The sequence below is a fragment of the Mustela nigripes genome, chromosome 11 (assembly GCF_022355385.1).
Source record: "Mustela nigripes isolate SB6536 chromosome 11, MUSNIG.SB6536, whole genome shotgun sequence".
Lineage (NCBI taxonomy): Eukaryota > Metazoa > Chordata > Mammalia > Carnivora > Mustelidae > Mustela > Mustela nigripes.
Window position 1 is genome coordinate 9,550,112 of NC_081567.1, and position 11,098 is coordinate 9,561,209.

Below are 11,098 nucleotides of genomic sequence, written 5' to 3' on the forward strand. Positions count from 1 at the left end.
TAAAAGCGGAGGCGGGGAGAGGGGCGGAGCATGCGTGTTGAGAGGTGGGCGTGGAGCCGATGACATAAAAGGCGGATTTCCGGGACGCCAGTCCCAGTCTCGAGGCTGAGGCGCGGATATGGCGTTTCGCAGCAAGAGGCCGGAGCACGGCGGGCCCCCGGAGCTGGTGAGAGGCTTTTGCTCGGCGAATCCCCTTCTTTCCGCGGGTGGGGCTGCCGCGTCTTGATTCCTCCTCTACTGCTCTTCCTTTTTTGTCTCCCGCAGTTTTATGACAAGAATGAAGCCCGGAAATACGTGCGCAAGTAAGGGGAGCCCACATGTTGTCGGGGGTCGGGAACCGGCAGGTTGACCCAACAGCGGGCATGGCTGGGAAAGCGCGCAGAATTGGGGGGCTGCGGGGAAAGGGAGGGACAGGGACTGATTCCAGTTCTGGGCAGTGGGAGAGTCAGCGTTAGAAAAAGCTCGGAATCCTCCGGGCCTCCGTCAAGTAGCGTTCAGATGGGGGTGGATGCTGCGTGCTGTCTCCCGGGGGTTTTCAGAGTTTCAGGTGACCGCTTGTTGGAAGCGCGGGGTAAAATGGGCAGGGGGCCGTGGGGGCCGCTGAGGGGAAGGAAGGCGCATTCACAGAATGTCTGTAGGTCTCGGGTTCTCGAAGAACTGCGGGTGCGGGGCCCGCAGCGGGGAAGAGCGGAGGGCTAGAACAGGGACCCGCAAGCCTTCCTTTTCGGATTCGCTGCTGTGGACAGAACTGTTCTCTGCTCCCGTTTAAACTCGAGCCCGAGACCCAGGAGGTCGGCAGAAATCGCCGACCGCGGTTGTCCTTAAGCAGCGGCGTCAACTTTCTTCCCCCTACAAAGCTGTGTGGAATTCCCTGTCCTGGTCTTGGGGTAGACCCATCTACTAGAGACCCGGTTTTTCTTAGGGGTCGTCATCCACTGAACTAATACTCAGTTTGAATCACTTCTTATGAAGGAAACGTTAATATTTTATTAATACTTAGTTTGAATTATTTAATATGAAGGAAACGGATGTGTTGGAATGTTTAGAGCATAATGGGTTAAGGAAGGCATGTTATCAGGTATATGGGGTTGGGTAAAGTATTACTACAGTTAATTTTACGTATTTCATTGTTATCACCGTCCTATGTGGCCTGCACTCTATATCTCATAGACAAAATGATACAGATTTTTAAAAAAAGATTTTATTTATTTATTTGGCAGAGATCACAAGTAGGTGAGAGGTGGGGTGGGGAGGGCGGGAAGCAGGCTCCCCACTGAGCAGAGAGCCTGATGCAGGGTTCCATCCCAAGACCTCAAGATCATGCCCTGAGCGGAAGGCAGAGGTTTTAACCCACTGAGCCACCCAGGCACCCCTGATAGAGACTTTTGTTGTGCACTGTTGAGCCTTACGCAACAGAGCTACTATGGTGGGTAATTCTTCCAGAAAATGTGTTTTTTTTTTTGTTTTGTTTTGTTTTGTTTTTTACATTTTGTTTATTTGACAGCGCAAGAGAGGGAACACAAGCAGGGGGAGAGGGAGAAGCAGGCTTCCTGCAGAGCAGGGAGCCCAACGTGGGGCTCGATCCCAGGACCCTGGGATCATGATCGGAGCTGAAGGCAAATCCTTGACGACTGAATCGCCCACATGCCCAGAAAGTGTGTTTTTAAGTAACAACCATATCAGAACTTCACTGAGTTGAAAATCCCCAATGATTAGTCATTGAGCTCGGTGATTTGTTCCCTTCACATTAGCATTGCAACGGGTTGAGTTATAATTTAGTGTCCCCCCAAAAAACTTGTGATATTATATGGGTTTGGGAGTCACCTTTATTTATTTATTTAAAGATTTTATTTATTTATTTGACAGAGATCACAAGTAGGCAGAGAGGCAGGCAGAGAGAGAGAGGAAGGAAGGAAGCAGGCTCCCTGCTGTGCAGAGAGCCCGATATGGGGCTCGATCCCAGCACCCTGGGACCATGACCTGAGCTGAAGGCAGAGGCTTTAACCCACTGAGCCACCCAGGCGCCCTGGGGGTCACTTTTAAATAGTTGAGTATGGTGACAGGGAAAGTACCTCAGGGGGATTGTTCCTTTTCCTCTTTGTCTGCCTTTTTTTTTTTTTTTTTTCCCTTTTTTCTTTTGCTCTGGGTGATGTTTTAGCTCAGAATTCTTTTATCGCTTGTTTGTGTTTTTTGCCTTCCCAGCTCACGGATGATTGATGTCCAGACCAAAATGGCTGGGCGAGCTTTGGAGCTCCTTTGTCTGCCCGAGGGTCAGCCCTGTTACCTCTTGGATATTGGGTGAGATCCTGGGGCCCAGTTCAGGTTGTCTAGGTGGTGGTGGAGTGTCTTTGCTGCTCATGCTTTTGAGCTCCTGTTTGTGCCTTCCAGCTGTGGTTCTGGGCTGAGTGGAGATTATCTCTCGGATGAAGGGCACTACTGGGTAGGCATCGACATCAGCCCTGCCATGCTGGGTAAGTCTGACCTGCTTTGCCCTGGAACGGACTGCTCTTCATGAGTGTGGAGCAGTGGGCATCGTCTGTTTCCCTGATACTCTCTTTTCCCATGTAGATGCGGCCTTGGACCGAGACACTGAGGGAGACCTGCTTCTGGGGGACATGGGCCAGGGCATCCCCTTCAAACCAGGTTCCTTTGATGGATGTATCAGGTGAGAAGAGTCTTTGCATCCTACTTTTAGTCCTGCAGATCGGTGCTTCCCATATTGGCTGTGCTGCAGAGTTACCCGGGATACTTAAAAATACACATCCCCAGGTTAGACCAGTGTCCCCAGTTATGTCAGTTTTTTTGGTATTTTGAAGCTGTCTAGTTCTTTGATCATCTTACGCTGCCAGGTTCAGGTACTTCTGGTATAGATACTCTGTCTGCTTGGGGGGGGTCTTTTCACACCTTCAGGAGCCATTTTGTGGGTGCCAGTGGCCATCTTGTTGCCTTCTTTTTGAATAGCTCTGTAGCAGAGAGTGGCCCAGAATTTTCCAGTCTCTTCAGTGACTTGGCTCTTTCTGGGTTGTCAGGGTGAAGTTTGGGACATTTACATAGTACTTTGATAACATGAACATTGAAATGACTGAAATGTGAAGTTTGTCTTCTGTGGTCAAGTTCTGTTGAATATTTCCTGTGCTGTGTTGTTGATGGGGTAGAGGTAGGGGATAAGGAAGAAGTCATAACCTTAATCCTTCCCCGGGGGGGATGCCTCCTCCTGTGATTGTGGCCTGAACAGTGGGGATCTGGGTGAGCAGGAAAATTTGGATTTGAAGAGGTTTTTTAGGGTTAGGGATTAGTTTACATCTGGGAACAAGACTGGGGAGAAACCACGTTTCAAGGATGGCCGTGGCTTTTTAGTAATGATTGGGTGAGCTGTTCTAAGCTGCGGGAAACCAACAGTCAGCCATCAGGTCTGTGTGTTTGAGGAGTAAGTTGTTATTTGTTTGTTTTTTTAGAGATGGCATGGCAAACTTTTTTTTTTTGGCATTGCTTACATGTAGGACATGGTACCAAGAGTTTGTGGAGTTTGTGGAGATATATAGCTTTTAAGACTCTCCATGGCGTATTAGGGGCTGTAAGACATGGCAACTAAACACGAAGTCGAGTGTGGAGTGTGACTGGGGAGTTGTGGAGCCCACCACAGTGCTGAGGAGAGGCCAGAGAACACAGGGAAGCCTTTAGAAGGAGGAGGGGTTGGGTTGGGCCTTGAGGGCCCTGAGGAATTTGGATAGTCATGGGGAGGGTTTCTGAGTGAAGGAACAGTGTGAACCAGGGGACAGAAGAGGCCGGGGAAAGGAGTCTGATAGATCGCGTGGGAAGGATAAGGAATTTTAAACTCTGCTGAGAAGTGTGGGCTCTATTGAGTAGTCGATGGGAAGCTGGGGAGGGACCAGATCAGAGCTGTACTTTGGGAAGATTATTTAAGAGGAGAGAAGCGAGATGGTTGAAGAAGTGAGGCAGTGAGGGGCGCTGACCCAGGAGAGAGGTAGAGGGAAGTAAAAAGCTGGGAGAGGCATTTGGACGGACAAGCGGGGTTTGGGGTTCTGTGGATATGTGTGTGCACAGCAGTGAAGCGGGACTTACCTGAGAGGGGTTTCTAATAGGCGCTTGAGGCTTTTAGGTCTGTGGATGGTGAAGACGCCGAGTGAGTACAGTTAAAGGAACCGATTGAGGAGGATGAATGAATGAGGGTGTTTGCGTTAAGTATTACAAAGGGGTTTTCCTTTGATCACAGGAAGGGAATGAAGGGGCAGGTGGCAGAGAGCCTTGACGTGCTGTGTAAATTTAAATTCGAGATGCGTGGAGAAACAAGGTTGAGAAAATACTTGTTCGGACTGGCTACAAGGAAGTCAGTGCTGACCTCCTGTTCACTCTTTTCTGTCCTGTTGTAGAATGGTGAGCTGGAGTGGATCTGCGCGTGGCCAGAAAGAGACCTGTGGGCAGGAGGGTTGGGGCTGAAGGATATGCATGATGTTAGTGCCTCGAAGAGGTGGTGGAGGGAGCAGCGCGTGTTGGTCCCTCTCCTGACGGGGTCCCTTCCTTTCTCAGCATTTCTGCTATTCAGTGGCTCTGTAATGCAAACAAGAAGTCGGACGTCCCTGCCAAGCGCCTGTACTGCTTCTTCTCCTCTCTGTACTCTGTGCTGGTGAGTAGAGGTCTCCTTCCCGTCTGGGCTGGTGGCTTATCCCTCCTGCAGGTACTGACGCGCTAGGAAAAGCCCTTCAGATGGGACCACAGGACCCAAGAACGGTGACAGGACTTTACTATGGTTACTTCTGTCCAGGTCTTTAGTCTTAAGAGGAAAGCTCAGTGGTCTGACATCCCTAACGAAACGTAGAAGATGCTGGTATCAAAATCTGAGACCGATCACTGTTCTGTGTCCCCACTGCACTGTTTTTTTTTTTTTTTTTTTTAAAGATTTTATTTATTGGGCACCTGGGTGGCTCAGTGGGTTAAGCCACTGCCTTCGACTCAGGTCATGATCTCAGGGTCCTGGGATCGAGTCCCACATCGAGCTCTCTGCTCAGCAGGGGGCCTGCTTCCCTTCCTCTCTATCTGCCTGCTTCTCTGCCTACTTGTGATCTCTGTCTGTCAAATAAATAAATAAAATCTTTAAAAAAAAAAAAAAGATTTTGTTTATTTATTTGACACAGAGAGAAATCGATCACAAGTAGGCAGAGAGGCAGGCAGAGAGAGGGGGAAGCAGGCTCCCGGCTGAGCAGAGAGCCAGATGCGGGGCTTGATCCCAGGACGATGGGATCATGACCTGAGGCGAAGGCAGAGGCTTAACCCACTGAGCCACCCAGGTGCCCCCCCCTGCACTGTATTTTAATCGGAAGTTGGTTTGGGGGCATGGAGTCCCCAGAGCGAGGACAGAGACTTCGTGTCCAGGGCTCACCGTGTGCCCGCATCCTCTGACTCCCACCCCTCCCTCCCCTACTGCTAATGCTCTGATGGGGAGCGGGGTGGTGGTTTATCACAGAGCTTTTATTAAGCTTTACTTTGTCCTCGTAACTGATACTGTTGATTTCGGTTGTGTTACAGGATTAGAAGATAGTTTGAGATTTTAAGTCCGAAAATTGAGTCCTTTCACTTTTGAACGGTCCTAGATGTTTCTTGGTCTCCTTCATCTCCGCACCTCATCCTGGTTTTCTTAGGATGGGTGGTTTTGCAGGCGACCAGCTGGGCTTGTGCGGCGTGTGGTTTCCGTCACACGTGCGCGGGAGCTAATCCGAGGTTCTGGTGGCCTTTGTGTTTGCCTTTCTGCCGAAGTGGTTTCCCTCCTGTGTGTAGCCGGCTCCCCGCCTGCTACATTTCAGGCCTCTGCTCAGGTGTCCCTCAGAGCGGCCTTCCTTGAACCAAAAGTAAACCCAACAGTCTCTTGGCACTCACCGTTCTTTGCTGTAATATTCTTTTTTTTGGCACTAAATCAGGACTGTGAATTGGCAGCCTTTCTCTCTCAAACATGAGCTCCACAAGTTCCGGGGCTCGCTCTCTTCCCAGCTTGTATCCCAGGCCCTAGGAACAGCGTCGTGTAGCGAGTGAGGTTTCAGATGTTGAGTGAGCGAGGAGCGGAGAAGCGTTGGGCCCTGAGCCCATGGTGGTTTTGTAGGAGAGTGATGTTTCTGTCGCTTGCAGGTCCGTGGAGCCCGGGCCGTCCTGCAGCTGTACCCTGAGAACTCAGAGCAGGTGAGCCCCTTGGTTCCTAGAGGGCTAGGACAGCCCAGAAGCTGTCCTGCTCCCCACTTACCTGCCTCCTGCTGGGAGGGGACAGAACAAGGAACCTGTTGCTGACTGGTAGGGGAACTAGGGAGCGAGCCTCTGGGAGGGCTTCCTCCAGCCCCTGCTGGCACGTTTTATGACCCGTCATCCTAGGGAAGAGCGTCGTGGTATCTGGGCAGAGAGTTGGGATAAGGACGTTTGTCTGCCAACAGACGCGTGTCTCAGTTAACAGGCTAGTTCTGGCTCCCGTAATCAAAGGTACAGAAATTGGGGAGGATTTGAGAGGAGAGCAAAGCTGTCTGCTGTGGAGTGTCCTCCGTGGGGCTGAGGAGTAGAGGCGCAGATCCTGAAAGACAGGTGGGGAGCGGTCTCCAGTCCTCACGTGAACCAGTTTGCCCTCCGTGGTGGCCTCCGTGGTGGCCTTTCATCCCTGAGATGGGCGTGGGGGAGATGGGTCCCTGGGCTAGAGAGAAGATAGGGGCATTGTTGGTTCCAGCCTGCCTTTTCCTTCATGTAGCTTTTGGTCTACACAAAATTCGCTGCTGTTCTCTCCTCAGCTGGAGCTCATCACGACCCAGGCCACCAAGGCTGGCTTCACCGGTGGCGTGGTGGTGGACTTCCCCAACAGCGCCAAGGCCAAGAAGTGAGTGCTGGGGCCTCACTTGCTGCCCACGCCGAGCAGAGAGGGTGTTGGGGTGATGAGCCGGCCAGAGGCGAGCGGGGCTGGGTCCCCAGGGCCGTCACGTTCTGCACCTGTGTGTGGGAGGGAGGGTGCCTTGAGGTCTTCTCCCCAGCATCCCCCCACGAAAGCTCTCTGAGCCCAGCCCTCACTCTACTTTCTGGTTTCAGGTTCTACCTCTGCTTGTTTTCTGGGCCTTCAACCTTTCTGCCAAAGGTGAGGGACCCAGAGTTTGCAGGCTCGTGGCCTTAGGATTCTTCACTTGTGGGGCTGAGCCCTTGGAAGGGCTTAGGCCTGGGTGGCCCGGCCTCTTTGGGGTGGGACAGGCAGTTGTGGAGCCCGCCAGGACAATCTAAGAGCACTCTGGTCCCCGCAGGCCCTGAACGAGAGCAATGATGAAGAGGAGACCAGGGAGTCCGAGTTCACGAGTGAGAGGTAAAGCGGCTGCCGGGGCTGGCAGGCGGGGCTGGAGGAAGGCGGCGACGCTCCGCTTTCACGAGGTCTCACAGGTCCAAGTGGGACAGTGGCGCCACAGTGGTGACAGAGTGGGAGCCCTCCCAGGCCTGAGCCTGCCCCTGCCTCAGGCTGGGCGGCTGGGGCCCTGCTGGATGTCCCCGGACAGCCACACGGCCTTCTTTTCTGCTTTCCCTCCCCACCTGCGACCTGGACGCCCCCGTGCCCCCTCTCCCGCACGCTCCTGTCCGCTCTCCGGGCTCCTTCCCATGCGCTCGCACACGGGCTGCACCGTCTGTCCCGAACCCGCCGACGACAGCTCGCCGTCCCTGAGTGGGGGCTCCCCCGTGGATCCGATCTCACACCTGCCTCTTGCTGCACCGCCCTGTTCTCTCACTCCTGCCTCCCTGTCCTTACCGGTCACTGTGGTCAAGGCCACAGCAGCCTCTGTCCTGCCAAACCTGTGGCTGCTGCCGGGTCTGCGCTCTCCTGTCCTCTTAACGCCCTGCTCCGTTGGCACCGACGCGGCCTCTCGCTCCCTTGACGCTTTCCTCACCCGGCCTCCCACCCGCCACCCCGGTTTGGTCCTCGGCTCGCCGGCTCTTCCTTCTCCGAGCACCCTGGGGCGCCCAGCATGGCCCCCTTCTCTGTCGGCTGCCTTAGCCTCCAGCCCTAGCCCCCTCGCTCCAGATTTCTGCCTGCGGCCTTAGCCCCGCCTCCAGCCTCTGACCCCCCCCCCGCCCCCGCCGAGTGTCCATTCCCGACTTCGCACGTGTGTGGGGCCAAGCCGAGCTCCTGCCGTTCACCCCAAGCCTCCCTCCCTCCACTCTTCCCCCTCCCCGGTCCTGTCGTTCTGACGTCCGCTCCAGCCAGTCCTTCGCGTCCTGTCGCCCCTGGTGCCCACGTCTGGACAGGCGGCGGCCCCGTCCCCAGCCTGAGCCTCCACCGCCGCCCTTGCCTGATGCAGACACTGCTGCGCGGGCCTCCCTACCCCTTTGGATTTCTCCTCCGTCCGCGGCAGGACGAGTCCATTCCTGGTCCCTTCATTTTCTACCAAAGGCGATTCCGTCTCGGCACTTGTCCGGTGTCCTTGCTTGAGTTCTGCTCACCCTTATTTCCCTCCGTCTTCCGCTGCCCTGAAGCCCACACCTTTGCTTCCTGGGTGGTCGGGGGTCTCCCCACCCGGAAGGAGAACTCGGGGACCGCGGGTATGTCCCTGATGTCAGAGCAGGTCTGGTCCGTGAGCGGTGTCCAGGGTTCCCTGGCTGGATAACGGATGGTAAGGCAGCAGAGGTGGTTATTTCTTTGTTGTGGTTGATGGGAGTGAAAAGCCCCAAGGTTTTAAGATGGATATTTTTAAGAGGAACAATGAGCGAGAATGAATGAGTTTGGAAGGCCGCAGTGCCGAAGAGCACGCGTGTGTCCCTGTGTCCGCCACAGACTGGAGCCCTCTGATCCCCCGGAACCGCCCCCCCCCACCGTGATCGGTTCCCTGAGCTTCCTCAGCCCATTCCCACGGGGATCTGGGGGGCTCTCCGAGATGTGTGCTGCTCTGTGGGGCGCATAGTTGGGGCTTCTCCCGTTCCTGTTGTTTCTGATCGTTCTCTCTGGCTCTGACGACAGTCCACCTGTGGCATTTGCCGCTTCTGACCAACTTTGCCCTCGGCACCTTCCGTCTGGGGCACATGCCATCTCGTCTGCCCCGACGGCTCTCCCGTCGTCCCCTCTGTGGCTCACGGCTGGCCCCCCAGCTCGTCCTTCCCCCAGGCTCCCGCTTGCGTGGTCCTGCCCTTCCGGCCCCCATGTGGCAGCTGCCTCCTGGTTTGCACTTGGTGCCTCAGGCTCCTGCCCCCCGGTCGGGGGCGCACTCCCGTCTTCTTTGTGCCCCCCACCCCCCCGCCTGCACACACCGAAGGGTCTAGATCACTTTCTGTCCCTGACCCCTGCTTACTTAAGGGACAACAACTCTTGCTCCTTTTATAAGGCAAGCGAGATTCTGAGATACTTTTTTTTTTTAAGTAGGTTTTTTTTATGTATTTATTGTGTATTGATACATGTAAGTGTGTAGAGAGCGGGAGTGGCAGGGAGGGCCGGAGAATCCCGAGCGGACCACACCGAGGACAGCGCCTGGGCTGGGGCTTGGTGGCAGGACCCCGAGATCGTGACCTGAGCAGAAACAGAGTCACGTGCTGCACTGAGCTGCGCAGGCGCCTGGGGGGGTGGGTGGTTGGTTGACTTTTGATGATTCGGACGTCAGTGTTAGGTGAGAACAGATGAGCCGTAGCAGCGACGGGGTGGACATGGCCTGGCCCCCAGGCAAGGAGGGAACATGGGCTTCGGACGCGCGGAATCCCGTTGGGTGCACTTCCTTCTCGTCCCGGGCGCACAGGACTCTTCTGTCCCCTAAGCTTCTGCTCTATCCATTCAGGGCCTCCCTGCCCCGTGGCGCCGAGGTCCCGGGGCTGCCCCACGTTCTGCCTGTAGAGATTCCCGCTTACCTCAGCAGCCGTCTTGTTCTTCCTAGGCTCCGCTTTGCCTTCCCGTGTCGCTCCTTTAGCAGCTGCTGGGCCTCTGCATGCGCTCTGCCCCGTGTGGCTGCCCCTGCCATAGCCCCGCCGTGGGCTCTTCAGGGCCGAGGCTGGCTCTCAGCTGCCACGGGACGTCCCCGGGTCGTGCGGTCAGGTGCTCGGGGAGTGGTGGCTGCGCCGGTGGCGAGCAGCCCTCCGTGGCAGGAGTTAGGCTGGAAGCCGCTTGATCCCAGCTGTTTGGAGGGGGCAAACAGCCGTGTTCTCAGGGCCTCTCTCCCACGCGGCTGTGTGAGGGCTCCCTTTTCTCCTCAGCCAGGGCCAGAGGCCAAGATCAGCCCTGGAGGAGCATTGTCGGGGCTGCCGTGAGCTGGCAGCCGCGTTTTCCGGCCTCCGACACCGTAGCTGCCGGGAGCCCGCGTGTGCTCTGTCCCAGGCGTGCCGACCCCACGGCCACGTGAGGGGCTCAAGTGGCTGCACCGGGGACGGGGCCTCTGGCTCTCCTTGGATGGTGCCAGGCTCTCGGGAGCTGACCCGGGCCTGTGTTGCCCCAAAAGTAGTGGGGCTCCTCCGTGCCTGCCCCACGGGCAGCGCCTGACCAGTAAACACACCGAAGCAGGCCCTCCGTCCCCTCAGAGCCGTGTCTCCCGCACAGGATCCCGTACAGGATGGCCAGGCGCGGGTTGGTGAGGAAGAGCCGCCAGTGGGTGCTGGAGAAGAAGGCGCGCCGCAGGCGGCAGGGCAGGTGAGGGCCGGGCCGGGCTGCTGGGGAGGACGGGGTCGGGGCTGCTCACGGCTCCCCTGCATTTGTAGGGGTACTGGGGGTTCTTTGGTCCTTGTTTTCTGAGCCTGGGCTCTGACTTTCTTGCCACAGGGAGGTCAGACCGGACACCCCGTACACCGGCCGCAGGCGCAAGCCCCGCTTCTGAGCGGCGAGCGGGGCGTGTTGGGACGGCCCGGCTGTGCCCGTTGTCGCGTACCTTGTCGCACGCCTTGTTGCACGCCGGGACTTCTCTCTGTTGAAGTGCCTACTTCGTCAGCTGACAAGATACTGTTAGAGGAAAGTTCTCAAGTTCTAACCATTGTTGTTCACTAACAAAAGTTCTTGTTCTAAAAGCAATAAACCACTTTCCGTGGAACTGTGGTTCTGGCATTTTCCAGATCCGACCCTAAAAGCATTTTTTGAGTTCCTCCACTGGTCAGGGCTACTGCCTGATGC

General features: G+C 55.8%; 1 protein-coding gene and 1 non-coding gene across 3 annotated transcripts; both read left to right on the plus strand.

The window, feature by feature from the left end:
• Positions 1-62: 62 nt before the first annotated feature.
• Positions 63-11,018, plus strand: BUD23 (BUD23 rRNA methyltransferase and ribosome maturation factor). Of its 2 annotated transcripts, XM_059414696.1 has the most exons (12): positions 64-166; positions 265-302; positions 2,203-2,298; positions 2,389-2,471; positions 2,569-2,665; positions 4,549-4,645; positions 6,139-6,189; positions 6,780-6,865; positions 7,072-7,117; positions 7,278-7,336; positions 10,535-10,624; positions 10,754-11,018. In XM_059414696.1, exons 1-12 carry the CDS (start codon positions 119-121, stop codon positions 10,806-10,808), a joined length of 846 nt encoding a protein of 281 aa, XP_059270679.1. In that variant the 5' UTR covers positions 64-118; the 3' UTR covers positions 10,809-11,018. The 2 variants fall into 2 exon arrangements, with proteins under 2 accessions (XP_059270680.1, XP_059270679.1); XM_059414697.1 differs by lacking the exon at positions 2,203-2,298 and having other exon boundaries at positions 63-166.
• Positions 10,149-10,281, plus strand: LOC132027351 (small Cajal body-specific RNA 20). Its single transcript, XR_009407138.1, has one exon. It is a non-coding gene; the product is annotated as a small Cajal body-specific RNA 20 (non-coding RNA).
• Positions 11,019-11,098: the final 80 nt, after the last annotated feature.